The sequence below is a fragment of the Pocillopora verrucosa genome, chromosome 9 (genome assembly GCF_036669915.1).
Source record: "Pocillopora verrucosa isolate sample1 chromosome 9, ASM3666991v2, whole genome shotgun sequence".
In the NCBI taxonomy this organism is placed as follows: Eukaryota; Metazoa; Cnidaria; class Anthozoa; order Scleractinia; family Pocilloporidae; genus Pocillopora; species Pocillopora verrucosa.
The window spans coordinates 12658043-12685394 of record NC_089320.1 but is presented as its reverse complement, the minus strand read 5'-3'; the positions used below and the strand labels follow the sequence as shown (position 1 = coordinate 12685394).

At 37.9% G+C, this 27352-nt stretch overlaps 4 protein-coding genes across 6 annotated transcripts; 1 reads left to right on the top strand and 3 right to left on the bottom strand.

Moving 5' to 3' along the window:
- Positions 1-134: 134 nt before the first annotated feature.
- LOC131798875 (matrilysin) lies at positions 135-4056 on the top strand. The gene is made up of 6 exons (XM_059116538.2): positions 135-221; positions 1025-1395; positions 1888-2201; positions 3057-3104; positions 3419-3521; positions 3934-4056. The coding sequence occupies exons 1-5, from the start codon at positions 147-149 to the stop codon at positions 3517-3519; spliced, it is 909 nt and encodes a 302-aa protein (XP_058972521.2). The 5' UTR covers positions 135-146; the 3' UTR covers positions 3520-3521; positions 3934-4056.
- On the bottom strand, positions 3882-9715 carry LOC131798873 (elastase-1-like). The gene is made up of 4 exons (XM_059116535.2): positions 9542-9715; positions 6190-6402; positions 5314-5529; positions 3882-4838 (listed from the first exon to the last, which is right to left on the bottom strand). The coding sequence occupies exons 1-4, from the start codon at positions 9606-9608 to the stop codon at positions 4483-4485; spliced, it is 852 nt and encodes a 283-aa protein (XP_058972518.2). The 5' UTR covers positions 9609-9715; the 3' UTR covers positions 3882-4482.
- A 1372-nt stretch (positions 9716-11087) lies between these two features.
- Positions 11088-15081, bottom strand: LOC131798877 (chymotrypsin-like elastase family member 2A). 2 transcript variants are annotated; one of them, XM_059116545.2, is made up of 6 exons: positions 14756-15071; positions 13702-13947; positions 13129-13353; positions 11841-12200; positions 11414-11560; positions 11088-11293 (listed from the first exon to the last, which is right to left on the bottom strand). In XM_059116545.2, the coding sequence occupies exons 1-5, from the start codon at positions 14808-14810 to the stop codon at positions 11433-11435; spliced, it is 1014 nt and encodes a 337-aa protein (XP_058972528.2). In that variant the 5' UTR covers positions 14811-15071; the 3' UTR covers positions 11088-11293; positions 11414-11432. The 2 variants fall into 2 exon arrangements, with proteins under 2 accessions (XP_058972528.2, XP_066028860.1); XM_066172763.1 differs by having other exon boundaries at positions 11088-11560; positions 14756-15081.
- Positions 15082-16203: 1122 nt separating this feature from the next.
- Positions 16204-25611, bottom strand: LOC131798846 (chymotrypsin-like elastase family member 2A). Of its 2 annotated transcripts, XM_059116504.2 has the most exons (7): positions 25478-25611; positions 23557-23748; positions 21438-21671; positions 20599-20814; positions 19136-19486; positions 17682-17810; positions 16205-16389 (listed from the first exon to the last, which is right to left on the bottom strand). In XM_059116504.2, the coding sequence occupies exons 2-6, from the start codon at positions 23618-23620 to the stop codon at positions 17686-17688; spliced, it is 990 nt and encodes a 329-aa protein (XP_058972487.2). In that variant the 5' UTR covers positions 23621-23748; positions 25478-25611; the 3' UTR covers positions 16205-16389; positions 17682-17685. The 2 variants fall into 2 exon arrangements, with proteins under 2 accessions (XP_058972488.2, XP_058972487.2); XM_059116505.2 differs by lacking the exons at positions 23557-23748; positions 25478-25611 and adding an exon at positions 21887-22100 and having other exon boundaries at positions 16204-16389.
- Between the last annotated feature and the right edge of the window lie 1741 nt (positions 25612-27352).

Genomic DNA, 27352 nt, shown 5'->3' with positions numbered 1-27352 from the left:
GAGCAAAGTAAAGCTCAATTCTAAAAAAGCAATTTCATATTTGTTGAAGTCTGTATTATCATAGCTGTCCAAGATGTACAAATGACACATGAAAAAACTAATACGTAAAAAAGAATCGCCATTATCTTCGAGATTTCTCGAACACTATGTTGTTGCTTCTAGCTCTCTCCTTTGGGGCGCTGGCCCTGACCCACGCTGAAGATGATGCTACAGAGGCTATGGTAAGGCGTCTTGTTTTTGCGTTTATATAGGATAAGAAAGGAAAAGTCTGTATGCGATTGCAAGTTGCACAGCCGCCTAAGCCTATCACGTTTCTGAGTATAAAACAACTCGGTGGTTCAAGGGTACATTCACACTCTATCTGACTGGCATTCATCCGTGGGCAAGCAACCCAAAAGTGTTTTGTAAGGTTTCGCTGCCACCATTAATACTCCTGGGTGGATGAAATGGGCTGTTCAGGTGTAGTTCGCAGCCCAAAATGTGCCACTATCACTAGGTTAATTCTATTGTCAAGCGAACTCAGTAACCAGTCCGTGTCTACCACAGGTGGTGAGGTGGGAGATAAAACATAATCCAAACGTAAATATGCCACCATGTTCTGTTACCACTCGAAATTCAAGTCGACCTTTTGAAACTAGACGGCAAATTAACCGTGTTCTCGTAGTGTCCTCTCTTTGAAAAGTACCTTCGTTTTCAGTCTGCTGGTTTTACAAGATGGTGAGAAGGAGCGACTCGATCGGTAGAGTAAATGTAAAATCGCTGGTTTCAAGTGGCTCGCACGAGATTCCTAGAACCATCGCCAGGATCTGACTGTTATTGCTCTTTACACTAAAACTACTATTTACCGTGTCTTTGTCCATTAAGGATCACAATCTCATTACAAAAAGATACACTGAATTTACATACATATTTGATACCTATACCATTCATTGACTAACAGCTGAAGTTATGTTTCCGTGGAAAATCTTCATTCTTCTTCTTCGTTGATAACTCGTTATTTCCTATTAACTTGTCTTTGTTATAGAATTTCTTAAGCCAGTACCATTACCTTTCGACCTCAAGGTCTGGAAATCATGATGTGAACACTGCAATCAAGAACTTCCAGCGTTTTGCGGGACTTAAGGTTACCGGCCGACTCGATCGTGCAACAGTAACGCTTATGAAAAAACCGCGATGCGGAATGCCTGATGATGTGGCAGCTAGGAGTCGCGTAAGACGTTATAAGACTGGCTCGAAGTGGCGTAAAACACATTTAACGTATTTTATCCAGCATGGTAGAGATCTGCCTCATTCGCAACAAGATCGCATTTTCCAAAGAGCTTTACAATACTGGGCTGATGTCTCAGGCTTGTCCTTTTCCAGATCCTCCAGTTCCAATGCCGATCTTAAAATAAGGTGGGAGGATGTGAAGGAAAAAATGACGATTTTGGCATCAGCCACGACAATCTTAGGGATCAGTCATGATCTATCACCCTGGACTTTGGGAGGGGGGGGGGGCGTTTGATGATAAAAAGAGCATTAAGGGGGACTATAGAAAATTGACCGCCAATTTACTGCAAAGGGGGGAGGGGTAGGGGAGAGGATCATAAGAATGATACGGGGCCTTATGGGGGCATCAGATAAATTTATTGTGACACAACCAAAGTCCTCCTATCCCTACCCACCCTGACTATTAAAATTTTGTCAAAAGTCAGGAATTAAAGCGAAAAAAGTAATTTAAGGAGCCCGTCAAGATTGGTATATTAACCACAAAACTCTGAACAGATAAAGGCTAGACCAAAACTTTTTTAAGTCGGTAAGCATATTCACTTTACGTTTTCGTTTTAATTTATTAAGCGTCCTAAGTACTTTACCTCTAACTGTAACTATACTTCTGTATTTCCAAAGTTTTGGATCCAGATCTCATGGAGGAGTATACGGTGAAAGGAGATGCAACTTCCCTTTTGACGGGCCGGGAAAGGTCTTGGCACATGCTTTCTTTCCATCAGATGGCCGTGCCCATTTTGACGAAGATGAAACATACACAGACGGGCAGTCAAGAGGAACAAATTTACTGTGGGTTGCCACCCATGAATTCGGTCACGCTCTGGGTCTTGAGCATTCTGATGTGCGCAGAGCAATTATGTATCCTTATTATACGGGATACGTTGAAAACATGCAACTTCATTCTGACGACATCAACGGCATTCGATCTCTCTATGGTACTCGTCTTGACTGTTGATGATAATGCTGTCGTTTTGTGTTGTTTGATTTCACCTCACCCTCGTTATTCTCTTGGTTCATCATGTCTGTACTATTTTTAATTTTGCCATCTTAAGTTAGAAACGTGATCTTTTATTTTTTACAATCGTGATTAGCTTTCGCTATGGGAACGAAGGACCATCTTAACTTTGCCTCACTTCCAACATGTAGCTTCGTAGATAAGTTGGTAGCAGAAACAAATACATCTAAGGCTTAATTTTTCAGGCTTCATTTCTAAATTGCTTTAATTGTAGTTCACCTGTGATAATCGTTTCTCGGCTTTTTAAGTCAGAGGCATGTGTTATAATTATGATTTAGTTTAGTGGCATGTCTGTTCGTTTTGGGGTTCATGATATCTTTAAGTCCTGGGCGTCGTTAGTGCAGCTAAATGCTTCTTTGTTGGACGATAGTAGGTTGGTTCTTTTGACCTTCACCGTGCACACCGTTTAACTCTTCAACTCCCCGACAAGTTCTGATTATTAATTCTCCTCTGGCTGCCACACATATCCTTGAGAATTAGTAACGAGAATTTGGTGTTAGATAAAGATGAAAACCTCTACTTAGTACGTTTGAGTATTCTCATTGGCTATTTACTGGATTACGTGGGGATAATTAGGGAGAGATTACATGTTGACCAACTCTTAGAGTTAAAGTGTTAAGAGCATTTCAACCGTAATGAAACCACTGACCAACAGCAACTTCCCCTAAATTTATTTAGACCGAGGTCTCATATCCATATTTTCTTCCCTGTTTTCAGTCCCCCAAACAAATGCTCTCCATAGCTGGACGGATTACTGTCTTTTCTTCCTTTTTAGGTTATGGCAGTGGTGGAGGGGGTCATGTGGGTGGAGGGGGTGGTGGTTGTAAGTACAAATTTTGCCTTAATCGAGATACATTTTCAGATCATTTTTCATTAGACCATTCATCACCGACGTTTTGTAATATCAAAGCAAATAGATCGCAAATACAAACAAACAGCCAGACAACAAATCATATAACAAGTAAAGGAAAAAAAGAGAAAAAGCTTAGAGCTATTACGAATGTGTCATCCTTGTACGTGACAAATAATTTCGCCTTTTCTAAAACAATGAGGCCCAGGCCATAAACAAGTGATTACAGTATCACCTGGAGTATTAATCATTGAAAAAGTTGAAATGTGTAAGTTCTTTTTCGTTAGCTTGTAGAGATGGCAACCGAGAATGTTACCTTTGGAAGTATCTTTGCCGCGAGCATGATTACGTTATCAAAAACTGCCTCAAAACATGTGGTCGATGTTGAAGGTTAGTTCAGGATAATGCTTAGAAACATTGATAGGGTATGCTGCCCTCTAACTTTACTGTGTTGAACAAAAAGAGAGATTCAATTTGATTATAAACGAGAACAAAATATATCGATATTGAAGAATTACTTCGGAGTACGGCACTGTCCATACAAAGAAAGCAGGACATAATATATAGTTGTGGGCCATACTTTCTGGTGCCGCACACAAAGCTAAAATTGGGTAGCACTCCGGCGACAGAATCTTCGTGATCACAAGTTAACGGTCATTGATTACCTGTTGCCTTTGCGAAATTTCCCTCAATGTGCAGGTTTTATTGAAAAAGCTACCTCAAGAAAATCATTGATAAGGATTACTACTATTAATATTCAAACTAGTTCTTTAATTCACTTCTTTTCTCTTTCACTTAACAGCTTTTTAAAGAGTATTCTTCAATGTGACACCAAGAGAAGGAGTGGTCCCACTGTTCTATATCAATGATAAAAGTAACTGATAAACTAAATAAAAGACATGCTTCAATGAAGAAGGAGTCGTTTTCAAGGTATATCGTGTCTAGAGACCTGATGCTCTGATTGCCGGCTAGTTTTCAAGTTTCGTCAATACATCTATTACAAAGTGACCGAGTAGGGAGGGGAGGGTACGGAAGTGAAGTTGGCTCCCCTCACTCCTTACTGCCCCTGATTTGCTAAGGTAACAGTAATTGAAAAATAATACAATCTGGTGCGGTATGCTCCTAAATTCCTAGAAGACGTTTAGAAGGGAATCTTCTTCGGAAAACTCCCACTAATGCCTCTAAAACAGCGAACAAGAACAAGAGACGCTATATAAACATTTGTCTGGAAAGCCAAGCAGGTAGTCGCTGTGATTGAAATCAGCTTGCACAATTGGAAAATAATCCTACGGGAACTAAAGACATTAAGATACTTGAGATACTCAGATAATAGGGATACGTGAGCGATAAGTTAATAGATGTCGCTATTTTTTATGTGATTTTCAATCCATTCCACAAAAGAACTCACACGAGCAAAAACCGAAAAATGTCTTCCGCCTGGACATCCGGGTATCCCCCAGCTCACAGCACCCCTCAAAACATATTTTCCATCCTCCTCGCATACTAAAGGTCCACCACTATCACCATTGCATCCACTTATAGTTTTTCCTTTACCAAAACCTGCGCAAAGCATCGTTTCGTCGTCGATAGGCTGGAAAAAAGAATTTCCAATCCAACATGTTGAAAAATTGACTGTGGGTAATCGAGCTTGCTGCAGTTTTGGAGCTTTCTCGGACCGGTGAGCTCCAGGTTTCCAAACTCCCCATCCTAGGAAAGATTGGAAATCGAAATTATATGTCCAACATGTGTGATTTTAACTCATCTCCGGGCTAAGGAAAATTTTAGTTTAGTCCTTTCTTACAGGCTATTTACATTAAACATTAACTAAACAATACGACGAACTACGAACGACGAACAAAGCAAAACAAAGTCAAATACAGAAAATCTAAGAGCCTGTCCAAGAAAGACAACAAAACGTAAATTATGGAAGCAACATGACTGGTATCGTTTGAAAAAAGCAGTTGAGAGGAAAACTACGTTTGCTGGTTTGCATAACTTTCGAAAATTCTCCCAACACTCCTACTGTTCACACGAGGTTATGTAAACATGAAGTCCCTTAATGCCCTTATAAAATATTTCTGGTAAACACAGAAAGCGCGGCGAAGTCACAACCGTGTTTACATACTTTCATTCAAACTCGCTTATCTTAAATATGCTATAATAGGTAAATTTACGTGTATACCTGTCAAGTAACACATCTTGCCAATAGCAACTCTGTTGTTCTGCTTTGGAAGGCATACAAGATTCACATCTTTATTAAGAATCGCGGGTCTTGACAGTTTAATAAGCGCAATGTCGTGACCATATCCCGAGAACTTTTGATATAGCCTGTTTAAGTACAACTGTGAAACCTCGAAATACTGTTCTGTTGGTTCTTTTTTCGCCCAATCATGATCTCCTATCAATTAATCAATAAATAAACCGTCAGACATATATTTATCTGACTGCATATTTATCATACATTTATAGACCGTGCTTCAACTGTAATATGCCTTCGCTAAATGAGTTTCGGATGGAATGGGGGGAAGGTGTATGTGGTGAAGTATTCCATTGAGCATTTTGTAACTAAACGCGTCTTCTGTAATTCGTTGGTCATCTGAGCTGGATAAATTTTGGGAGCCGCCAGGAAAACCAAATTTTTGATTGTACTGCTCATTGTAACCTCGGCGGCCGAAGTGCATTTCTGTATTGAACAAGTCGTGAATGCGTCTACCAAGTGGACCGAATAAGATAAATATTGTTTCGGTGAGGCCCAGAGCAAGAAGCTATACTTTCTTTAAGAAATAAAGGTGTTGGACAGATTTCAATGAGGAACTTCTCTTTGAGCCCTCTTCTCGGTAACCAATGAAAAAAAGGGAGAATAATGTTTACAGATAAATTGCTTTTAAATCATTGTAGCCTTGCAAATTAAACCTTTTAGCCTTGTCTCACTGAAGAAGGGAACAACATAGTACAGAATTTCAGGGACAGCTTTAGCCGTAAATCCTATGCCTAACCATTATGGGTGCGTATTGCTTCAGCGGTGCATTATTTGTCTGACACATATTTTAAGACAAACCTAGAATGACCCCATATATCCTTGGATCCGGGTGGAACGCCAGACAATGGGCTGCGGTGACGATCCATTCTGGATGAATCAGGGACGCGCCACACTTATGGTTCCACTTTCCATCTTTGTCCTGGAGAATGATCCTTGCTTGCCAAGGCCAAGAGTGTGGAATAGCTTCGTCACCACCAATTACTCGTGGTAGCGGAGGTCTACGACCGCAGTCTGTGGTTAAAATATACTTTCCTTTAAGTAAAGCACTTTCGTATTGCACACGCCTTGTAACACAGAGTGATTGTGGGTATTTCCTGCTTACTACATTCATGTGCTCTTTCCTTTGACTCGACGGCTTTATTTCAGATCTTTCATTCCCAAAGGGAAGTACAGCGGTAAGGGAAATCATTTTTGGATCTGGGAAGTTAAACACACTCACAGCTGTTGGGGAAGACAACGCGCTGCGTAACTAAACCGAACAAGGAAATATCGACAACGGCGTAATATGTGACTAACACAGTCTATAGACTGTTCGATTTTACATGTTTTACGCCACTATCTGCGTCGATATATCAATTATAAAAAATTAATATATAAAATTATGTTAACGGCGTAAAATTCATGTTCCATATACTACCAACTGGAAGAAGTGACGCCGTTACTTAACGTCGTAAAATTTTACAGTGTATAATATCGACTAGAAAAAATTACGCCATCGGTAAACGGCGTAAAATCTTACAGTATATATATTACCGACTGTAAGAAATTACGCCGTTAGTTAACGGCGTAAAATCTTACTGTAGGTATATATATCGACTGAGCCAAATTACGCCGTTAGTTACCGACATAAAATTTTACAGTATGCATATCACGACTAAGCAAAATTACTCCGTCAGTTAACGGCGTAAAATCTTACATAGTATGTAAATATACCGAGTGGAAGAAATTACGTAGTTAGTTACCAGTGTAAAATCCGGCTTACAGTATGTGTATACATCGACTAAATGAAATTACGGCGTTAGTTACTGACGTATAATCGGCTAACAGTATATGTAACACCGACTGAATGATATTACGACGTTAGTTACTGGCGTAAATCTAACAGTATATTTATCACCGACTGAATGAAATTACGCCGAGTACCACTTTATCCCGCCTCCTTTACTTTTACAGCCCTATGCCTCCCGACTCTTAATCGTATTACTCGAGTCTTTAGGTTGATAACAAGGATCAGGTTTCAATTATTTTGCAAGAATTATAATTTTTTACCTATCCCAGTCGTTTCTTTTTTTGCTTTTGTTCTGTTTTGTTTTGCCCTGGTTTTTTTTTTGGGGGGGGGGGGGGTAGATAGGTAATTTTCTATAGATAATTATATAATTACAGGCTAGCTTTTACTGAGTTGTCAACAACCTGGTTATCACACTTTGATCATCGCTTCCTGTTTCTCACCAAGGAGACCTTCTCATTCCACTGTCCAATATGATCACTGTTTAAGTTTCGAATATGTATTGACATGTGTTGTCCGTTTTAAATAGCAATTTGTCCTGTATTGTGCCGGATCCAGTTAATAATCCGACCGAATCTAAACATCTACAATCATACAGTATCGGTCCACTGTAAAAGTTCAGTACCAAAAGAAAATCACTATCTCGCACGAGGTTTTTGTTGACGACATGATGTCACACACTCGACCTAACGTGACACATTACATAACTCCACACATGCATTTAGGAATCCAGTAATTACTAGGATCATGCCATTTAGAGATGTAATTAAGGAGCTGTTTAAACTAATTAATTTAACTAATTGAATACCCATCGCATTTAATTTTCGCTCCTCTTCGGAAGTAGCTATTGCCGTGAGCAATATGAAAGCTGGCTTCAATGAATGATTAATATCACTACACAGAGACTGTAGAACCGTTTGCATTTTGAGCGTTCATTTTAAGCTCTGGTAGAGAATTATTGTACATTACTGTCCGGCTGGTTATCACAGTATAAAACTAGGCAAAATTTCCGCACAGCCCCATACATCATTATACATCCATATATGGGGCTTTATTTTTCAGTGTATCACCAGTAAGATGTACATGCATAATTAAGTATGGGGCTGTGCGGAAATTTTTCCTAAAACTATTCAGATTTCTTCGAGAAGTTGAAATCTTCTCTAAACCTCTGCGGAAAGTTTGAAACGTTATATATACATTTATACACAGGTATTATGCAGCTCTGCTGTGATTGTCAATTACAGAAACAAGGTCTTATATGGATTAATTTGTCGTTGCGACACCTAAAATAATGAGGCTGATCAACAAAGACTTTTGACGACATTTAACCTGACTCAAAGTTTCTACTGATACAGCTTGCAAGACATCGACAAATGTGTATATTTTTCATGTCATCTCATTGAAGACCTATGACGTATTCAAGCAACGCACATAAAATTTAATTCAGTCGGTATATTTTCAACCTGAAAGATTTTACACCAGAAACTAACGGCGTAATTTGGCTCAGTCGGTGTTATATATACTTAAAGATTTTACGCCAGTAACTCACGGCGTAATATTTGTCGGTAATATATATATATATACCGTAAGATTTTACACCGATAACGAACAGCGTAATTTCTTTCAGGCGGTATATATACATACTAAGAGATTTTACACCGTTAGTAGGCTTAAAATCTTACAATATGTACACCGACACAGACAGTGGTGTAAAATCGTGCAGTCTATAGACTGTTGGTCACTTATTACGCCGTTATCTAACCGCAAGTGACACATGAGAATCATAATACAGGTTGTTGGGCAGAGCATGTTTGCCGTTTAGTTCTTGCGCAAATTTGTGTTTAAATCTGCATTAATTGATGCAGCTAATAAGTGAGAGGTGACAAGAGTCTTTTGCGTTTATTTTCGGGCAGATTTGTGTCATGCAAAACAACACGACTGTTTAATGAGTAAACACATTGAGTGGGAACAAAGTCGGCTGATGATGAAGTAGACTAGTAAAATTGCCTGACAAAGATTTCGTTGTCATGAGATATCGATAGCAAGGAATGATGCGAGTTTAATCTAAAATTAAAATGAGTACACAATTCCGGTTTAATTTTTCAACAGGTAAGCATTTCGTGATCCTTACTTCATCGATTCAACGACAATTGGATCGACAATCATTACAACGATAGCAAGATCGAAACAAACCCTTTTGCTTTCAATTCAGTGATAATAGAAAGCTCAGAACTTCAAAGAAGTGCCAACGAATTTAAGAAAATGTATTCGAGGAGAGAATCGAGTTTCAGAAAGACTAGTAAATCAAACAAGAGGTGCGTAATTAATACTGTACTGAATCAGTAGAAATAACATGTCACAAACCTTCTAAGCCAAGACACGACACGAAAATAACTGCCAATTGAAGTATGGTGTAACTTTTTTTCTCCATGTTTAGATGGATGCAGTTAGCCACAGTAAATACAATACGATCACGGTTCTCTATCCCATAAGTACAGACAGAAACTGGAGAAATTGGATCACTCAACAGTGCCACTCAGTTCGCATTCCTATAGCGTGACAATGAAAATATAACGTAACGCTAGAGGCAGCAATACACGTGACCTTTTTTGCTATTAGTTCATGTCGTCACACGGGAGCAGTAAAGCAGTAAAGTGAAAAACGTTTTGAGACCGAAAGGTAAGTGAGTATTTTAGTGTTTTACTACCTAAATTTAGTGTTTTGCTTTGTAATTTTACAACGTACAAATAAATATAACTCGAAAAGCCCTTCACCTAAAATATAAGCTTATACTTTCTTGATCTGATATCTCAATTAGCGATAACACCAGAAATTATTTGCTTCTGTGGTATTAAATATATATATATATATATATATACCCAACTTGTTAGAGTACGTTGTCATGAAATAATGCACCCCTGGACTGCCTGGACATGGACATCTGGGGAAACTGATAATGCATTTTGGAAGTGGTAGACCTGTTCTCGATGAGGTGCACTTCTTGCGATTGTGCTGCAATCCAGCAAGTCCTTCGGAAAAACATGTCACCGAGAGCAGAGCTTGTAAGACACTATTCAGAAAACAAGTGTTTCCTAAGTTTGAAATTCCCTTTGGTTCCATTTGACCGTGAGTAGTGTTTCGAATTAACGAAGAAGGCGTATTTTAGCCAAAGGCAGAGGAGTCCTGTATGACCGGGGCGCAGCGAGATAAGGTAATATTATTTCCCGCGAAAATTACAAGAACAAAGGTTAATAGATAACTTCCCATTTGTTTTTTCCTGCGCAAGTAACAAGAATGTTCCCTTCCCTGCCCCCCTCCAATCGCACTTCAACCAGTCAAGGGAGGTGAGTGAAGAATTGGCAATATGTCATCAGAAGGCTTGGTTACCTAATTGAGCCTGGTGTCTAAGCTCTTTTAGAAAGTGATCCCAAAAAAAAATTTTGCGAAGCGCCATCTTGGATTGCGTGGCGCACCAAATCGACGTTGGACGGGCTTGAGTATGCAACGGAAACGCGATGCGAGCACGTGTAGCGAGACATGCACGAGGAGAGAAGCGCGGCAAAGATATCGCCTATACACACGTAATGAATCTTGACTGGCTACTCCTTCCCGGCTGATACAATAATGACCCCTGACGAAGTTACAGTCACGACGACTTTCACTTATCTGAATGCGTATATCTGGCGTGACATCACCTATATTAAGTTGTTTTATGTTCTCTTACTCAATTCATGCAACAAGATGATGACATGTGGATAACTTGCACTTACTGATCCACTGTTTTACAATTGCCATGTATCAGAGAATTTGAGTTTAAAATTTGCCCGTAAAACCAAATTTGAGCCAAGAAAGAGGTATGTAAATACAGATCTAGCTTAATTGGTTATACAGAAAAAAAACTGTTCTGAAATTTATTTTTGCTGCTTCAGGTTTTGTTGCCTTTTATTCCGGTTCACGTCACAACTCTCTACAAACGTCTATCACATTTTACTGTAGTTGTCATGCGTCACTTTATTGTAACTTATTGTAACTTCACGTATTTTCCATGCCCCTAACAAGACGAACTGTTTTAAAAGTAGGTTCCTTATACAATATCTGCCTTTCCATGTTTGCAACCTGAAAAATTAAAGACAAACGCGATTGAAAGATGAAGTCTATCACTTAAGCTCAAGCCCCATTCATCACGGGGAAAATCAAGAAAGTCATACACAGGACTTTCGCAACGTGGGCTCACACCTTTGAAAGAGCTGAAGGCTTAATTGGAGCAGTGTCCGCAGCTCTTGCGACAGAATAACTTCATGTAGTTCCTATACCATGGTCTTCCACAAAACTTTTCCTTGGACCACTTTCCACAATGCAGCAAGTCATCATTGCAAGACTCGCCTATGGGGAGGAGGGCAGGCGGAGTTAATATACATGGGAAAGTTTGATAAGAAAGCTGTTCTCAACTTTGGTGAACCATTAACAGTTTTGTGTAAATTGCAGAATGTAATGGATAAATCACTTACTATTCTCAACGGATCCTTTTGCAATTGGCAAGAGTAAATTTGAAATGTTCAGTTCTTGATATCTGTAACACTTTGTTGGATCAAAACTTTGACATTCTCTATTAAATTTATTTTAATCGACAAAGAAGGAATTATAAAGATCCTGTTTATCTTACCAGACACATGTTCTGGTTTTATTTTAGTGGCGGAGATCCAATCCACAAATGTGCTGATCCGAGTAAAAACAGAGAATGTCGAACCAGCTTTACACCGATGGTCTCCCCAGCTTACAGCTCCTCTTAAGACCCAAAGTCTGCGCTCCCGACAGACGAAAGGTCCCCCGCTATCACCATGGCAACCACTGATTACGCTACTTCCACCGTAACCAGCACACAACATAGTTTCATCGTTCACTTTGGCGTAAGACAAGTTGGCATTTCCAGCAGCACAGGTCTGGTAGTCTACAACTGGCATCTTAGCTTGTTTAAGAACTTTCGAAAAGTCAGAGTTCAAGTTCGCCGATGTTTTGCCCCAGCCTTGGGCAAAAGAAAAGAGTGAAGTTAGAACGATAGAGCGTGAACAGTATTCAGTATGCACGATTCCAATACCTAGATACTAAACAGCTTCTTCAGATTTCTAAGGAGTTCATCCTTAAGATTACCTTATTCAAGGACACACCACTGACCAGTTTGATGTTTGGTTGGAGAGACTAACTACTACACGGGGATTATGGAGAGGGGGAGGGAGAGGAAATGAAGGGGAAAGAAAGGGAGGCCGGGGTTCCGAGGTCCAACGTAAAAGTAATTAAGGTGAGCGTGCCGCCGGACCATAGCGTAGGAAGGTGGACTCTCAAGTTCAAAGCTAAGCACTGAAGTAACTTGCGAAAGCGATCTGTTACTGTATCCGAAGAGGAAGCTTCGAGGTACACATCTTGACAGGGGAGTTAAGTCTGATATTTGTATTTTTTGCTGATACGTAAGTCTGGTGAGAAAGGCCTGCAGGTATTTGTCACATTGAATCTGTTTTACGAATTCAAGGACAATAAGAAAGTTCATCTCACACTGTTCATCTCTCTTACTATGAATAAATATCTCAACTTAAAGCCTTATCGTGTTGTTTCCAAATGAATACAGCTCCTTCATAACTATGCTTTATTGAATTCTCCGATTGAGGCTTTTCAGAATATAATTTCAATATGAAAAATGATATTAAAAGAATTTAAAAAACTGTAGTTATATCCCAATGCATATGATAATTATATTTAAAAACCATATATCAGTACTCCTTAAAAATATTCTTTAAAACTAGTTTAAAACTTGAAAAAAAGTCAGTACATTTAACACTCTAGGGCAGGTTGTTCCATACTGTAAGTAAAGTGTTATTTTCACTAACAAGGACCCGGAGTGAAATTATGCACTTTTTTTTAGGTAGTTTTGGCTAACATATTTACACTCTGAAACTTACCAGTGATGAAACATAATTTTCCAACAGACACCCGCTTTCCTTGTTCAGGAAGGCAGGCTGGCCAGACTCTTCCAGGCTCTAAAATAACAGGTCTTGCTAGTTTCACCAGCGCAACATCAAAGCCGTAGCCATGAGTCATATATTCTTCGTGGATCCTTACGCTTGCCACATCGTATACGTCTTTGTTCTCGTATGGCTCCTTTACTTCAGTTCGATGTGTCTGTCCTGTTAAAATACGATCCTGTCATTAGTTGCCCATACACAAGCCGCCAGCTGAGGCGGCTTTACCCCTCTTTGGAGTGTACATAATTAATCATGGTACACGAATGGTATTGATTCTCTTTCTGAACAACTCAACACTCCTGACTAAAGAAGTCAAATATACTCTCATAAATATAATAATATAATATAAAGGAACAGGAGAAGCATATGGAGACAGAGACTGCGTATTAGCTGAGGAAGGGATGAAAAATACTGATAAAGTTTTAGGGGCATTTCTAAACATAAATTATATCGAACGCCTGACCACGAAGAGAAGGAACTGGAAGACTATAAGTTACTATGTTTACTTACCTACGACAACTTTATAATGGTCAGGGGCGGGGTACATGAAAACGCAATGAGCAGCTGTCACCACCCATTGAAGATCAATTAAGGTTCCTCCGCAACGATGAGAGAAGACTGGTTTCAAGTCATTGTCAGCTGATGGTTGTGACACTAGGAGCTCTATTTGCCAGGGCCAGGAACCTTGTTTGGCTTCCTCTCCTCCAACAATGCGAGACGACGGATTTCGCTGTCCACAACCGCTAAATGAGGACGCTTTCAGCGAAAAAAATTAATTGATAAAAGGTAAATAGAGCATCATTGATAAGGCAAAAAAAAAAAATAAATACACAGAAATAATAAGAAAGAGGAAAGTGCAAATGAATGATATAAATATAACGTTAAGAAATGTTGAAGGATGGAGATAAAGTGGGAAAGAAACCGAGATAAAGTAATAAAAGAAAAGAAAAAAAACACACCAATTTGGTAATTAGACACTTATTTAAGCTACAAACGTTAGATTCTACACTAGCCACTTTTGCTTAATGCACAACTTGAACGTTTTTCAATGAAACGCTTAATTAGGTTAGGAGTACGATGACAGATCACATAGGTGCGACAATATTTGTCTTTGGGTGATGAATGAGGTATTGGAATAGTTTTGTAACTAAGATTGTCGGTTTAAAAGAGCATTTTCATCCGTTTAAAGAGAACCCTTGATAATACAAAAGGCGAAACAGCATCGATTTATAAGGCATTACCGTCAAATTTTGATGGTCAAAGTTCCATGGAGTGTCTGACTATTTTACAGTTCTCGAAAACAGTTTGTTTCATGACGCCTTTTTCGATGTCCTTTGATTTCTTTTGCTTTTTCAACGCTATCACGCGTCAGGGGTAAAGGAATGAGCGAACTGCGTAATTTGAAAGGAATTACTCTACTTCTTTACACTTAAGTTAAGAGATATAACCACTTTACATTTATATGACGACTTGACGTGGTATATGACGAATTTGGACTTCAAAAATATGCCTGTCCCTACATGTATTCTTCAATCACGTAAAGTAAACTACAGAAATGTCTCACCTTGATTGAGCTGCAATGAGCAAATTGCCAGAAAAACCACCACCGCAACTACCATTTTGCTTGTTGAAAATACTGCTCCTAGTAGTGTTACTACGTGTTTCAGTTTAAGTAGAGAATCCTTTCAAATGATAATTGCTTTAGGCTCAAAATCAACATCATTCATAATGAATGATCATTGCGAGACGACTTTTCTTTGTCGTTCCTAGGGAGTTGTTCAAACAAATAAGGCCGATATAAAAGCTATAACGTGGATATGAACGATCAAAAGAGGCCGTATGGAATTGTTCTTGCGTGACGTCTACTGTTTTTGTAAAGAAATTCAATTACGATGTAGGTGTTAAAATCATTGCAATTATTTGTTGCCGATCAAACTTCTCAAACTGCAAATGCAAGTTTTTGACTAATGCAGACTGAGAAGTTTTGATTGTGAGTTGTCACACGGCATATTTGGACAGCTTGGTTCTTCCTATTATACAAATGCACAGTACACTAGAAAATGGCTTTACGGGTGGTTAAAACGTAATTTAAAGTGGCACACGGCCTCAGTTTTAATCAAATGTCCCTTAATGCTTTAGGATATGAAGGTAAACATTTACTCAGCATTGATTGACGATGATCTTAAAATTATACCCGCATCACATTTGAGACCATACATTCGAAATTCATTCGCAGTAGGGGGATACGCATGAATAACTAACAAACGCCGAAAATAAAATTTCAGTTAAGCTTAACGAGGTAGGTTGATAAGGGAGAGGGGCGGGGGCGGGCTGCATAGTGCTCAGCTTGGAATCATAACATTTGAATGTACATAACTAACCATAATTGAACTCAAGAAAATGTGCAATAGTTTATACTGACAATTTTAGTGGGCTTCCCACGCTTGTGACAGATGATTGGCGTGAATGCCATCATCCTTTCAAAATCGACAAGCCCGCCCAAAAAGTTTGCCTTGTTTTTCAAGTCATCTAGCGAAGCTTTGAAATTCGTCGATAGTCGCAAAAGTTTAAGGTTCCAGTCCACGAAGCTCAGGATTTTTTTTCCTTTGTTCTTCGCTTGTAATTCCATTCTTCATCTTTCTGCTTTTATATTGTCATCATACTTGTGTTGCATTGCATAACCAAAGTGACATCCAGAAAGATGAGTTTCGATCATGCAGGTGTGGCTGCGCACAAGTCAGAGGTAACGTCTTGGGAAAAAATTAAACATTGGCCTCTAGCATCTATGAAACCTTCAACGACTCACAATTTCGTCACCATCCTCTCAAAGACTTGCAATCTTTTGGAGTAATGAGACACTTTTTTCAACTGGAGTCCATGGGCTCTTGTTTTAATAGTACTTAGAACAAAATTAGTTAAAAAGAGAATGTACGTACGTGAAATTTCTAACTGGGAACATCTTAAATGGTAAGATTGCAGAAAAAAAATGTCAGAATCATTTTATACGTATCGTTATGAGGTGCATTATGGCCACATGCAAGTCATAATAGACTAAGGTATCTGTCTGGATTTTCCCTGGATAACCTTTCTGTTTATTGTCATGGTATAACTCAGAATACAAACAAACATAGACCAAAAGCAAAATAAATTAAAATCCTTTGCGAAACATCTATCGTCAAATGGTGAACATGGACGTAACTGTAATCCAAATAAAACAAGAAAAAAAATCGTGAGTCGAAATTGTTTTTAATAATCAGAGTATACCAGTAAATTTATCCATTTATAACACCCGTTTTGAAATCACTGGTGGTCCCTGTAATCTGATTGGCTCTAATTTATGCGATTTATTCACGAATCGCACCATTTTTTGCTTTAAATCGCATCTTTTTCCCAGCCAACGAGGAGGCTACACTAAAAACAAAACCAATCAGATTTAAGGTTTGTTTAAAGTAACCGATCAAATTGCAGGAAAATGAAAGACAAAGAGTATCATGTGGCAAATTTTGCAACTTTTGTTTCTTAACTCTTACTTTTTTACCCCCAAAAAGTGGACGAGTTTAATTTCAGACCGGCTCAGTACTGCATCAATAAAATATTTGAACTGACCAAATCCTGTATTTCGGTAATTTCGAAATGGATGTAATAAAGTGGTAATTGAACCTCGTGTCGTGCAATTTTGGTCTGAAATCATACTTATAATTTCAAATCGAACTAGTGCTGCGCGCTCGTTCGATTTTTAAATCACGCGTATAATTTCAGCCCAAATTACACTCCACTCAGTTCAATTACCATTATTTATGAACTCCTTCAGGGATGACTGAAAATTTCAACCTGATATTGAGAACTCGTAGAGAAAAGCCTTTAATCTCAAGCCATTAATCCACGCTTTGCTATTTCGACGTTGTTGCAATTAACCCTTATATCTAGACAGTCTGTTTTATAAGTATTATAATTTTTTGCGTTGCAAAGAGAGGAATTACTGTATTTATTCAACAACATAATTTTTCAATCTGGTTTGTACATGTATGTCACCCACCCGTGTAAAGCCCGGAAGTTTAGTTCCTAGTCTTCCTCAAATTGCTGGTCACAAAATAAAATGCCTGGGATATTTTCTGCAAGATGGCGCCTATGTGAGGGGGAAGAGATTTAGTTTTTTTGCACAGACTACCGAGTGATGGGCATTCTATGGGATTTTCTCGAACACACGCAACTAAATAAAATTTAATCTCAAAAGCGAGACGATTTTAATGTCAAAAATCTCTTAATATTTTAGAAAAAAAAGACTGATGTTGGAGCTTACCAATCGGATTGGAAGTAGGGTATGTAATGCAATGGTATGTAATGCAATGGTATGTAATGAAATTAACAACACAAAGAAGGCAAAATGTTATGTTTCAAACCACCACTCGGCGTGTTGATTCCGGACATTTATATCTATGTTGAATTCAAAATACACTACCAACAGAATCATTTTAAAAACTAATGTTTACCTTATCAGCAAGCGTTGCAGGTCTTCTTGCAATAAAACGTTTTCAGCATATTGCCGAAGTAGGAGTTTTCACAGAAGTTGTATTTGTCCCAAGTGCTGCAGTAGTCATGAGTGTCTACACATCCTTGTGCTAGAAATATGTTTTAGTTAACGTTTATAAGAAATTATTGGATGAGGTTGAGTACGATATCATGAATTATCAATGCCGAGGTCCGAGTTATCCGCCGGACTGAGTTCAAGGGTGAGGCAGATAACACAGACACAATCTGTATAGTAACATTGATTTTTGTAACATTGGGACTGTAAACTATAGCCAGAGTAGATCATCTTTCAGTTGCCATTTAAAAAACAAACACAAAAAGCAGCTCAGTGACGTAGAGTCTGAGCTATAAAATGGTGATTAACCTTAATTCAAAGCCCTCTTTTCATTAGTGATGGAAGCACAAGTGTAAGCACAAACCAAAGTATAAAGTTAACATGCTAAATGAAAACAAACCTTGACAAGCACAAGCAGGTGAGAAAGGAAAATTTTTGATCCTTGTGCTGTTGCATGTGCTTGTGGTTATGCTTGCATCAAGGCCAGTTTCGCAGTGAAATAAGAGCTGTTATGTACATGTACATGTACGTGTACTTGCATTTGTGCTTGCCCTTGTGCTTGCCCTTGTGCTTGCCCTTGTGCTTGCGTCACTAGTGAAAACCAGACTTAAAATAGGTGGACTTGATTTTCCATTAATTTATGATACACAAAGCCTTATCAAATTTAAGTGAATAGATGAATTGTTATTAAGGTACTTGTCAGTAAGGAATGATTTAGTTTCTGTTGGTTGTTTCGAGGGAAAAGCCTTGCATCTGGAAAAAAATGCTATGGAACTAAATGTCATCATGTCATAAGCAAATAAGATCCTCTTTTTGAAGCAGGAGAATTTGCCAACTCCAATCCAGTTCAGTGCAGTTGCTCTTCAGATAATGGTATAGAGGTTTTTATCAATACATTTTGGTTTCCCAGCTAAAGATGAAAACCATCAGTTATGATTTGATGCTGAAAGTTTGGGAAGTTTGTTCTCTCTGAATTGCTTGTGTCATCAAAAACATGTCACAACACTGAAGCCCTTTGAATTCAAGTAACCAGAAGTGCTTTTTATACATAAAATAAACAAGGTTAGTCCAAATGCCATTTAAAAAATTACTCTCTAAAAATTTTGTGGACCTTGCTGCGCTTGCGCTTCAATGACCACTGGCTAATATTTCCTAATACAGCCCTTGTGCATGGTTAAAAAGAAGTCAATATCTTATGGTATTTATAATAAGCTTGAGGCAATAAAATTGAACCAATGGTTATTGACAAAGTGCAATTCCATGCATTTTGCTTGGACACGTGTTTAATTGTTGACCAAGAGAGACATCTTTATGAAATGAAAATAATTCTTCAACTTTGTTCATCAATTTTAAACTTACGTGGTTGCAGAGGTTGTGAAGTCATCTTGCATTTGATCCACTCAACATAACTATTGATTCTTACAAACACAGAGTAGGTTGGGCCTCCTTTACAGTAATGATCCCCCCAGCTAACTGTACCACGAAGTGTCCATAAACCAGATTCATCCTGACAAACTAGAGGTCCACCACTGTCTCCGTGGCATCCACTTACTCTGCTGTTCCCACCATACCCTGCACATAGCATCAGTGAATCCACAACTTCACCAAGGGGTTGGTTGGCTTTAGCACAGGTATTGTACTCAACAATGGGCAACTTGGCTTGCATAAGGATTTGGGATTTGCTGCCTTGGAAAGTAGAACTACCCCAGCCTGGATAAAGTTTAAGTTCAATTGTAAGCAAACATTTCACAATAATTTGTGTGAGAACAAATAAAATCCTAATTGTTTTTTAAACCTACATTGAGTGCTTGCATTTAATGGTTAAAATTTAACCATCTAATTTCTCTTTGGTGTATCACCCTTGAATCAAACTTTAAGGTCAAGAATAGAGGAAATAATCTCCAACTGAAAAAACTCTTGATCATTTAACAAATTCACCTTTTCAACACCTTAGGAAATGTTTGGAGAATAGTATTGAGAATATGCATACTGATGTTAGGATGTAAAGGGTTAAGGGAATAATATGAAAAGCTTAAAAAAAAAGACAAATAATGAACCACCCCTAAAGACAATAATCTTAAATCCTATTACTGTGTAATTGGGATAAAATGCCTGATAAAAATCATTGAGGATGAACTAAAAAGAGCATGTTGAGAATGCTTACTTTATTTGAAACATATCTCTATCATCAATGCAATATTGTTGTGGTAGGAAGTATTGGTCGTCAGGGAAGGACGCTCAGATTGATGTTGTGGCTTAATTATTTATTGGAATTTCATGATTAAAGCAACAAGGGAAAATAATGAGTAATAAATAAAATAATTATAGTAATAATGTTGTGTAATATTAAACCCTTACATCCTAACAAGGATATGTATATTCTCTGTCTATATTTGTTAATCTATACATTCCTTATGGTACATGTACAAGACAAGGAAAGTGTAATGGCCTTCCTTGGTTGGTCATGATGTTTCTTTTACTATATCAAATAACTTAAATGTTTTACTCAGCAGTGATACTCTAAGGAGAAATAAGATGCCAGTCATTCTCAAGAGTTAAAAGGATTAACATTAACAATGGCAAAAAGCTTGCCCATACAGGGTATGGCAAGGATCTTGAGAGGAACCCTTGACACCTGAAGCTAAGGGAATTAGTTTGATTTTCTTTAACAATGATGCTGATTAAGGTGAAAATAATGATATTATGGTTGCAAGAATAGAAGAGGTTATAAAAAAGTTTTTTTGGGGGGCAATCCTCCCTTTGACCTTACTAGACCATTAACATGCACTAGACCTAACAATGTACATCCACTCATTGTTTACCTGTGATGTAGCACATTGTGCCAGGCTTAACTCGGTCTGTCTTTTTTCCACTTGGCATACAAGCCAGGCCAATTCTTGCATTAAGAGCAGCTGGATGAGTGAGCTTTATTAAAGCAATGTCGTTGCCATACCCCTTTGTCATGGCTAATTTGTTAATGTGAATCTCTGAGACACTAATACTCTGCACTTGATCTGACACTGAACGATCGTGAACACCTGTAAAAGATAATTTAAATATAACACAATTTTAGCTAATGAGTTGCCAGCTTACAATCCTGATTTCTCAAAAAGTTAAGAGAGCAGTGGTTTTCTCATTCTTTCAAGTCCTCTCCTCTGATCAACCCAAATCTTGGTTAAATTGTGCATATTTTGTAACAGGTCTTTAGTACTTAATGATGTGGTTGCAGTTCTGGAATTCAAGTAATTCTTTAATAAAAGCGATTCTATAATTAAAGTTTGATTGAAAATCTTTAAAATTGCAGGTACATGTACATGTTTTGAAAAGTCCCTTCCTTTTGCCTGAATTAGACAAAAGACTATTTTGAAGACTGCTTAAACTTATTTATACCCACTCCAAAACTGAGATTTTAGAAAGATATCATTAAAAGGCTAAAATGATAATTTGATTTTTGCAAGTTTGTGAAAGGCTAAAAAATAAAAACCCAAAAAAACAGACTATCAGGGATGTCTTTTTTGAGCACCTTTTATTCTTAAATTTGACAAAGATTTGCATAGTGTGATTTTAATTAATTATAATAATAATAATAAGGAGAAAAGATTTCAATGAATGAAGATAAGGCTTTTGAATAATTATGGTCAGTTTTCAAAAGTTCTCTTACCGAGTCGAACTTCATATGACTCTGGAAAGGGAACACCAAAGACACAATGAGCAGCTGTCACAATGTGGAAAGGCGTAATTAGTGTTCCACCACATTTAAAGATGAACTGTCCGCTAGCTTCATCCTTGATAAGAAGTTCTACCTGCCAAGGCCATGAGTGTGGAATAGCACTTTCACCTGACACGATCCTTGACATTTGTCGGGTGCCGCAAGGGAGGTTTTCAAACGGAGAATCTGCATTAAAGGAGGCAAATTGAATAACAATGATTATAGCCTTATATTTTATCTTAACTTTAAGTCATAAACTCGTAAGTCCACTCGTTTCAGTCAGCAGTAGGTGCTTAGATTAAACATACCACCAATAAAATAGAGTACTCTTGGCATAACACTAAACTCTCTTGGTTACAATAAAAGAAACGAAGTCAACCAAATATAATTTTTTTTCTAACCTTCAAAATGGCAGTGCATCCTCCAAGGGAAAGAGGTTTAACCTTCAGTCAAAATACCACGACACCGCTATTTTAACGTGTCTATGATAGATAACGAAGATTTGCTTTCGGACAGTCCACGGTAGAAATATAATTTTTTTTCCGTGTTGCACATAGAGGACATGTTTGAAGTACATATAGTAAACAGCAACATTTCGAAATGGCCCGCGTTAAGCTCACAGTTTGGTTCCTAGTCCCTCTCAGTGTGTTAAGGCTCAGAGCTGAACGCCTGGGATTTTTTTTATCAAGATGGCAGGCACATTGAGAGGAAAGGATCTGTTTTCGTTGCCATAAATTGGGGATGATGGTCCGAAAGAGTGGCACTTTTCTAGACATGAACAAGTGTATAAATAGGCCCTTAAAACTGAAACGAATTCGGGATCAAAAAGGAAACAATTTTGCGTACATACTCAATGGAGTGATGTTGAAACTGGTAAGCAAGGAACGTATGTAGCGTTTGTAAACAAGTAGGAAAGAAAATTTTAATCTACATCTACTGAGACCTTCGACTCAGTCATATACATGTGAATTTTTTGTATCAGATGGAGTTGTAAAATCAAGCTTCACACTATCCTTCAACTGAACCACATTCGACAGTTTCCATTGGGAACGAATCTTTGCAACAAGTATGCTCATGGGGGAAACTTAAAAATCCCTCCCTTATATTTTCCGTGACGAAATGACTATCAAATAGCCGAGAAAATTGTAGATGTCGAGCCAGTACTTTCCATTAGCCTTTTTTGACGGCTGAATGAAAAAATGCCTTTAAAGAGGATAAAAACAGTTAATTAAGTTTTAAACCGAATCAGTGTAGATCATCTCCCGAAAAAGTATTTTGAAAATATACATATTACATTTAACTAAAGGAATAACAGTTCTTAAGAGAAAATCATATTTCCTTTTGACGTTAAAATGCTTCCTCTTGTTTAATGTTATATTGGCAAAGATTCTTTTTGTTGCCGAGTTTGTGATCGCGGGATATTGCAAATTACGATTAGCTTGGGGCGTATTCGAAAAAAATAGAGAATGTTACCTAAGATTTGATACCCGTTATTGAAACTAATAACCTTTGGGTTTTAACTTTCATCACTTGTGCATGTTTTATTCTTTTTATGAAAAGTGTTGCAGTTTTTCCCACGTTTCACAAAACCCTTATCTCTTTCCACATTAAAACTAATAAAGCACAACTGTAATTAAAATTGTAAACACCAAAAAGTTATTTTGATCCTTTGATTCTTGCTCCAATTGTCTAATGTCTTAATTCAGTTAGAGAAAGACACTGAAATCGTTCGCACTGAGATAAATGTACTTGAGATCAGAAAAGAAGGATATAGCAAACCCTTAGTAGTTTGAAAGCAACATCATTTGAATGTTTGTTCCTCTTAGGTTCAGTATTTTACCGATAGCAGTGCTACATGCTATAGTCTCGTTACCTAACCGAAGAATATGTCAAATTTTTAACTATCAGTGTAGCGTTGATTTCACTGCGTTTCATATTTTAAAATGAACCCTGCTTTCCGCTATTTTTTAAACTTAGTGTTAATCAAATAATCGGCAAGCAAATTATTTTAAACGCAGAAGCTCCTGAGATTATTTCTTTGCTACTTTAAAACGCGTATAGGTAATCTTACCTCCCAAACAGTTCAATGAAAATAAAGCAACACAAAAAAGTTTCAGGAATGTCGAAGAAACCATATTTCACAGCTTCCAGGCTCTCTTTACTCGTCAAAGGCACCCTTTCCTTCTTGTGACGCTACCTCAAACAGCGGCGTTTTCATAAAAACGATGTTTGGATACAAGCACCAATCATGTTTGAGTTTTGCCTTGATGAGATTGACATAAAAAGTAATTAGAAAATACGAGAAGGTCCTCCTATCATTTCCCGAAAATGCAAAGTATTTTGAGTTCTTTATCTTTTTATTAAAAAGAAATTTTAACTTCCTTTTTTAACAGGGAGAAAGGAGGAAATAAGTTAATCAAGCGTTCGTTATAAGAATTTACATAGAAATCCTGCTTTGAGCCAGTTTCAGTCCCAATGAAATGAGTTACTTTTATTGTCTCACTGATCCAATATTTGCTTCTACTTCACTGAATTGTGTTTGTGTTGAATTTGTTTTATTACATGAAAACTGTCATATTCTTCGCAAGTATGACTTAAAATCAATAAACATGATGCTCTTTAAGTATAATTCCCAAGGAAATAAAGTCAGGAATGCTTCATATTGTAATTTACTACAACACACCAATTAAAGCCGGCCTCTTTTATGAATATGCTAGTTGTCGTTTACAAAGAAACAGTGTGCAATAATTGTACTTCTTATCTTACTAGATTGTAAGTGTTAGCCTCAATTTTAACAAACAAATTTATAATAACGGTTATGTCAGAACAGTTCTGTTTCGGAAGATTGACAGGATTTGAGTTTTCATCAGCACCAGCCGACGATCCATGTGAACCACATATGTAACAACCTGATGGCAAATTCGCATTTTTAGTAAATTACAATTTTAGCGTCGTCGAGAAGTTTGTTTAAGGTGAACAAAATAAATCTTTATGGGATTTTTTTTTATTGTCATTTGATCTTCTTTAGGCAATATAAAATGCTACATGATTTTGCTCCTGTGTACAAAATAGTACAAGAATGCTTTGCTGATGTACACGAGTTGCAGAGGGGGGTATTTCAGCTCTGTGAAAAAGCTCACAGAATATCTGCGCGTAGGATATGTGACCCTCTACGGGGTCTCAGAGACTAAGGTGAACGCACGCACACGGTACGTATATACGTTATAACACGTTTACCGTGCAGATATGCGCATAAAAACAATTGATTTTTCGAAGCCATTGTTCATATCTGGCTAACACGGTGAAGCTTTTTTCTATAACACGCTAGATTTTCTGTTAACGCACTACGTTCCTTTGTTTCCTTAACATGCTAGCTTATCTGGTACAACCCAGCTTACTTTGTTACTTGTAAACGACTGTGAATATATGAAAGTCATATATTTGAACTGTGGATAAAGACGTGAGTATGAAAGCGATCTTCGTAGTAATGAACACTACTTGAACATAGAGAAAATAAGACCTGAAAAAATTCAGGCCTGTACGGGATTTGAACCCATGACCTTTGGTGCAGCGCTCTACCAACTGAGCTATCAAGCCAACTGGGAGCTAGTTGTTATGTTGGTTCCAAATAAACCCATGAAGTGATGAATAAACGACTGTGAATATACGAAAGTCATACATTTGAACTGCAGATGATCTATTTTTCCCTGTCATACTTTTTCTTAAATTAAAAAAAGTTTGTTACTTGTGTTTGTCAGCTTCTTAATTATGAGAATGGTGTTTGTAGAGGAGAAACTTACAGAATATAAGCCAAAATGAAGGAAATCTTCTGTCCTATTCGAAAGTTGGAATGAAAAAGGAACATTCATTGTAAATCACGGCTCTTTCCCTGCGGATTTTCACAAGGAATTCAGTGAGCACGACGTGTTTCACAAGGTTCAGAGGAGCTCAGTTTGAACACTTGAGTTACTCTTTTGAAACTTAATTCTCACCTTGTAAAATATAAATCCTTATCGCTTCGCATAGTTAATAAGCCTAGTACCGAATCTTTGCGAATCCTTTAGCAACAAATTTCCGGCTTCATGTTTCCTGATCGACGCGGTTGCTGTTCGTCACTCTAAGCAAATCGTTTTTTTTTAAATTAAATAACCCCTAGTTAGCCGGCACAAAACGAAGCTTTCCGTGCGAAGATGCATATTATTAAATGTGTACCGATCTTGGCATTTAACGGACCCCACACCGCCGATCTAGAGAGCGCAAACACTACCGCTGCACCACACTACTGTACTTGTCGGTTTACAAATTTAACAATATAAATAAATAATGCCTCGGAGACTAGCAGAATAGACAAACACGGTGAGAACAAAGTTTACCCTCAACGAAGTAGCCATTTGCTCTGCGTCATACAGGTTCGCTCTTATCATTTTAAAAAGTTTGCTTCTACCTTCAAAAGTTCATGCACGATTTTAGGAGCAGAGGACTTTGCTCGTTCGGCCCGTGTCTTGCAAGCTATTTTAAGAAAATGAGGAAGTCGAAAACGAAGGAAAAAAAAATAAAATATAATTTTAAATGATGGACAACAAGTCGAGATATTCCCTATGTCTGGCGATTTAGCGATTGAAGTTGCACTGGATATTGAGTATCGTATCGGCCGGGTGTATCGGTGTGCTAAAAAATTCTTACGGCTTAGGACGTACTTCTTGCACAAATCGAAAGGAACTCTAACTTTAAGAGGCGTGTTATAAAATTGGCTCGGTCACCGTGTTATATCGTGCAAAGATGCAAGCAAGATCTTAACACGTTCCTCTGCTTCTACCGAGCGAAGCAAGACAATGGCTGCGAAGTTAATGAAGCAAGTAACTAACACGCAGCTAACGTGTTAAAAGCTAGTTCTTTTGTTTTAGCGTGGGAGCGTGCCGTGTGCGTGCGTTCACCTTATTCCCTGAAATCCCGTGGAGGGTCACATATGTTATCGAACAAGGTGCATGTTAGTTTGGTAAGAAGGGAGTAGAAACATAAATTGGCATCATATATTTCCATTTTTTTTTTCGCAGAGATGATTGTCAACAATCTTCTAATACGCAGTAAGGTTTTACCTGTTTGACGTCGGGCTGCCCTCAAAATCCATTTTATTTGCATTTCAAGACAACAAATATTGCCATTGAAGGAAACTTGTCAGATTTTGTAAAAGTTCGGCCGCTTTCAGCCAGACAGCTTAAGAGGGCAAAGACCCTCACCTAAATTGCTTCCGTACAAATGTTTGGATATTGTGTTAATACCTTGAATTGTCCTTTATCGGTCAATTAAACGAAAGCGTCTATAAATAGTCCTAATAATGGGTTGTCTCTGGAGTCCTCTTTCAGCACTTGGAAAGAATAAGAAATAATAAAAAATGATGTATGACACTTTTGGCTACAATGAGACATACTCCTTAACGATTTCAATACAAAAGATGTGGAAATTGCTGGCGAAGGAAGTTTTCCGATTTACAACAGCTGTGGTAAACGATAAAGGCGACAAACCCTAATTTAGCTGTGAGAAAACGGTTTAATGGTTTATAAACAGCGACCAAAAAAAAAAAATTGGAAAAAAGCTTGATAGTTTATTGAAGGGTTTGACCTCCACTCAGTTATGCAGACAACAAAAACGCTTGGCCGCCATAAGTGAGACAGCTAAAAAGAGAATAGATTATTACTTAAAGTGCTTCCATAATGATGTTTGGACACCTTTGTAATAACTTTACGTGTTCCTTTTTGCTTAATGGGACTAACGTGCCCCATTATAATCCTAAAACTAGGGTATACCCAGATTGTCTTTCGAATTAAACTAACCCGCACTGTAAAATTCCTTAGCCGGGTTTCCTCAAC

Excerpts from the sequence above, each read along its gene's own strand:
- LOC131798873 (XM_059116535.2), bottom strand. The coding sequence starts at position 9,608 with ATGGAGAAAAAAAGTTACACCATACTTCAATTGGCAGTTATTTTCGTG. Across the intron at positions 6,403-9,541 it reads GTCGTGTCTTGGCTTAGAAG|ACTGCGGTCGTAGACCTCCG; the intron begins GTTTGTGACATG and ends TTTTAACCACAG. Across the intron at positions 5,530-6,189 it reads GATATATGGGGTCATTCTAG|GAGATCATGATTGGGCGAAA; the intron begins GTTTGTCTTAAA and ends ATTAATTGATAG.
- LOC131798877 (XM_066172763.1), bottom strand. The coding sequence starts at position 14,810 with ATGGTAGTTGCGGTGGTGGTTTTTCTGGCAATTTGCTCATTGCAGCTC. Across the intron at positions 13,948-14,755 it reads CTCATTGCAGCTCAATCAAG|CGTCCTCATTTAGCGGTTGT; the intron begins GTGAGACATTTC and ends TTTCGCTGAAAG. Across the intron at positions 13,354-13,701 it reads CCATTATAAAGTTGTCGTAG|GACAGACACATCGAACTGAA; the intron begins GTAAGTAAACAT and ends GTATTTTAACAG.
- LOC131798846 (XM_059116504.2), bottom strand. The coding sequence starts at position 23,620 with ATGGTTTCTTCGACATTCCTGAAACTTTTTTGTGTTGCTTTATTTTCA. Across the intron at positions 21,672-23,556 it reads TTCATTGAACTGTTTGGGAG|ATTCTCCGTTTGAAAACCTC; the intron begins GTAAGATTACCT and ends CCTTTAATGCAG. Across the intron at positions 19,487-20,598 it reads CACAATGTGCTACATCACAG|GCTGGGGTAGTTCTACTTTC; the intron begins GTAAACAATGAG and ends AACTTTATCCAG.
- LOC131798875 (XM_059116538.2), top strand. The coding sequence starts at position 147 with ATGTTGTTGCTTCTAGCTCTCTCCTTTGGGGCGCTGGCCCTGACCCAC. Across the intron at positions 222-1,024 it reads ATGATGCTACAGAGGCTATG|AATTTCTTAAGCCAGTACCA; the intron begins GTAAGGCGTCTT and ends TCTTTGTTATAG. Across the intron at positions 2,202-3,056 it reads CGGCATTCGATCTCTCTATG|GTTATGGCAGTGGTGGAGGG; the intron begins GTACTCGTCTTG and ends CTTCCTTTTTAG.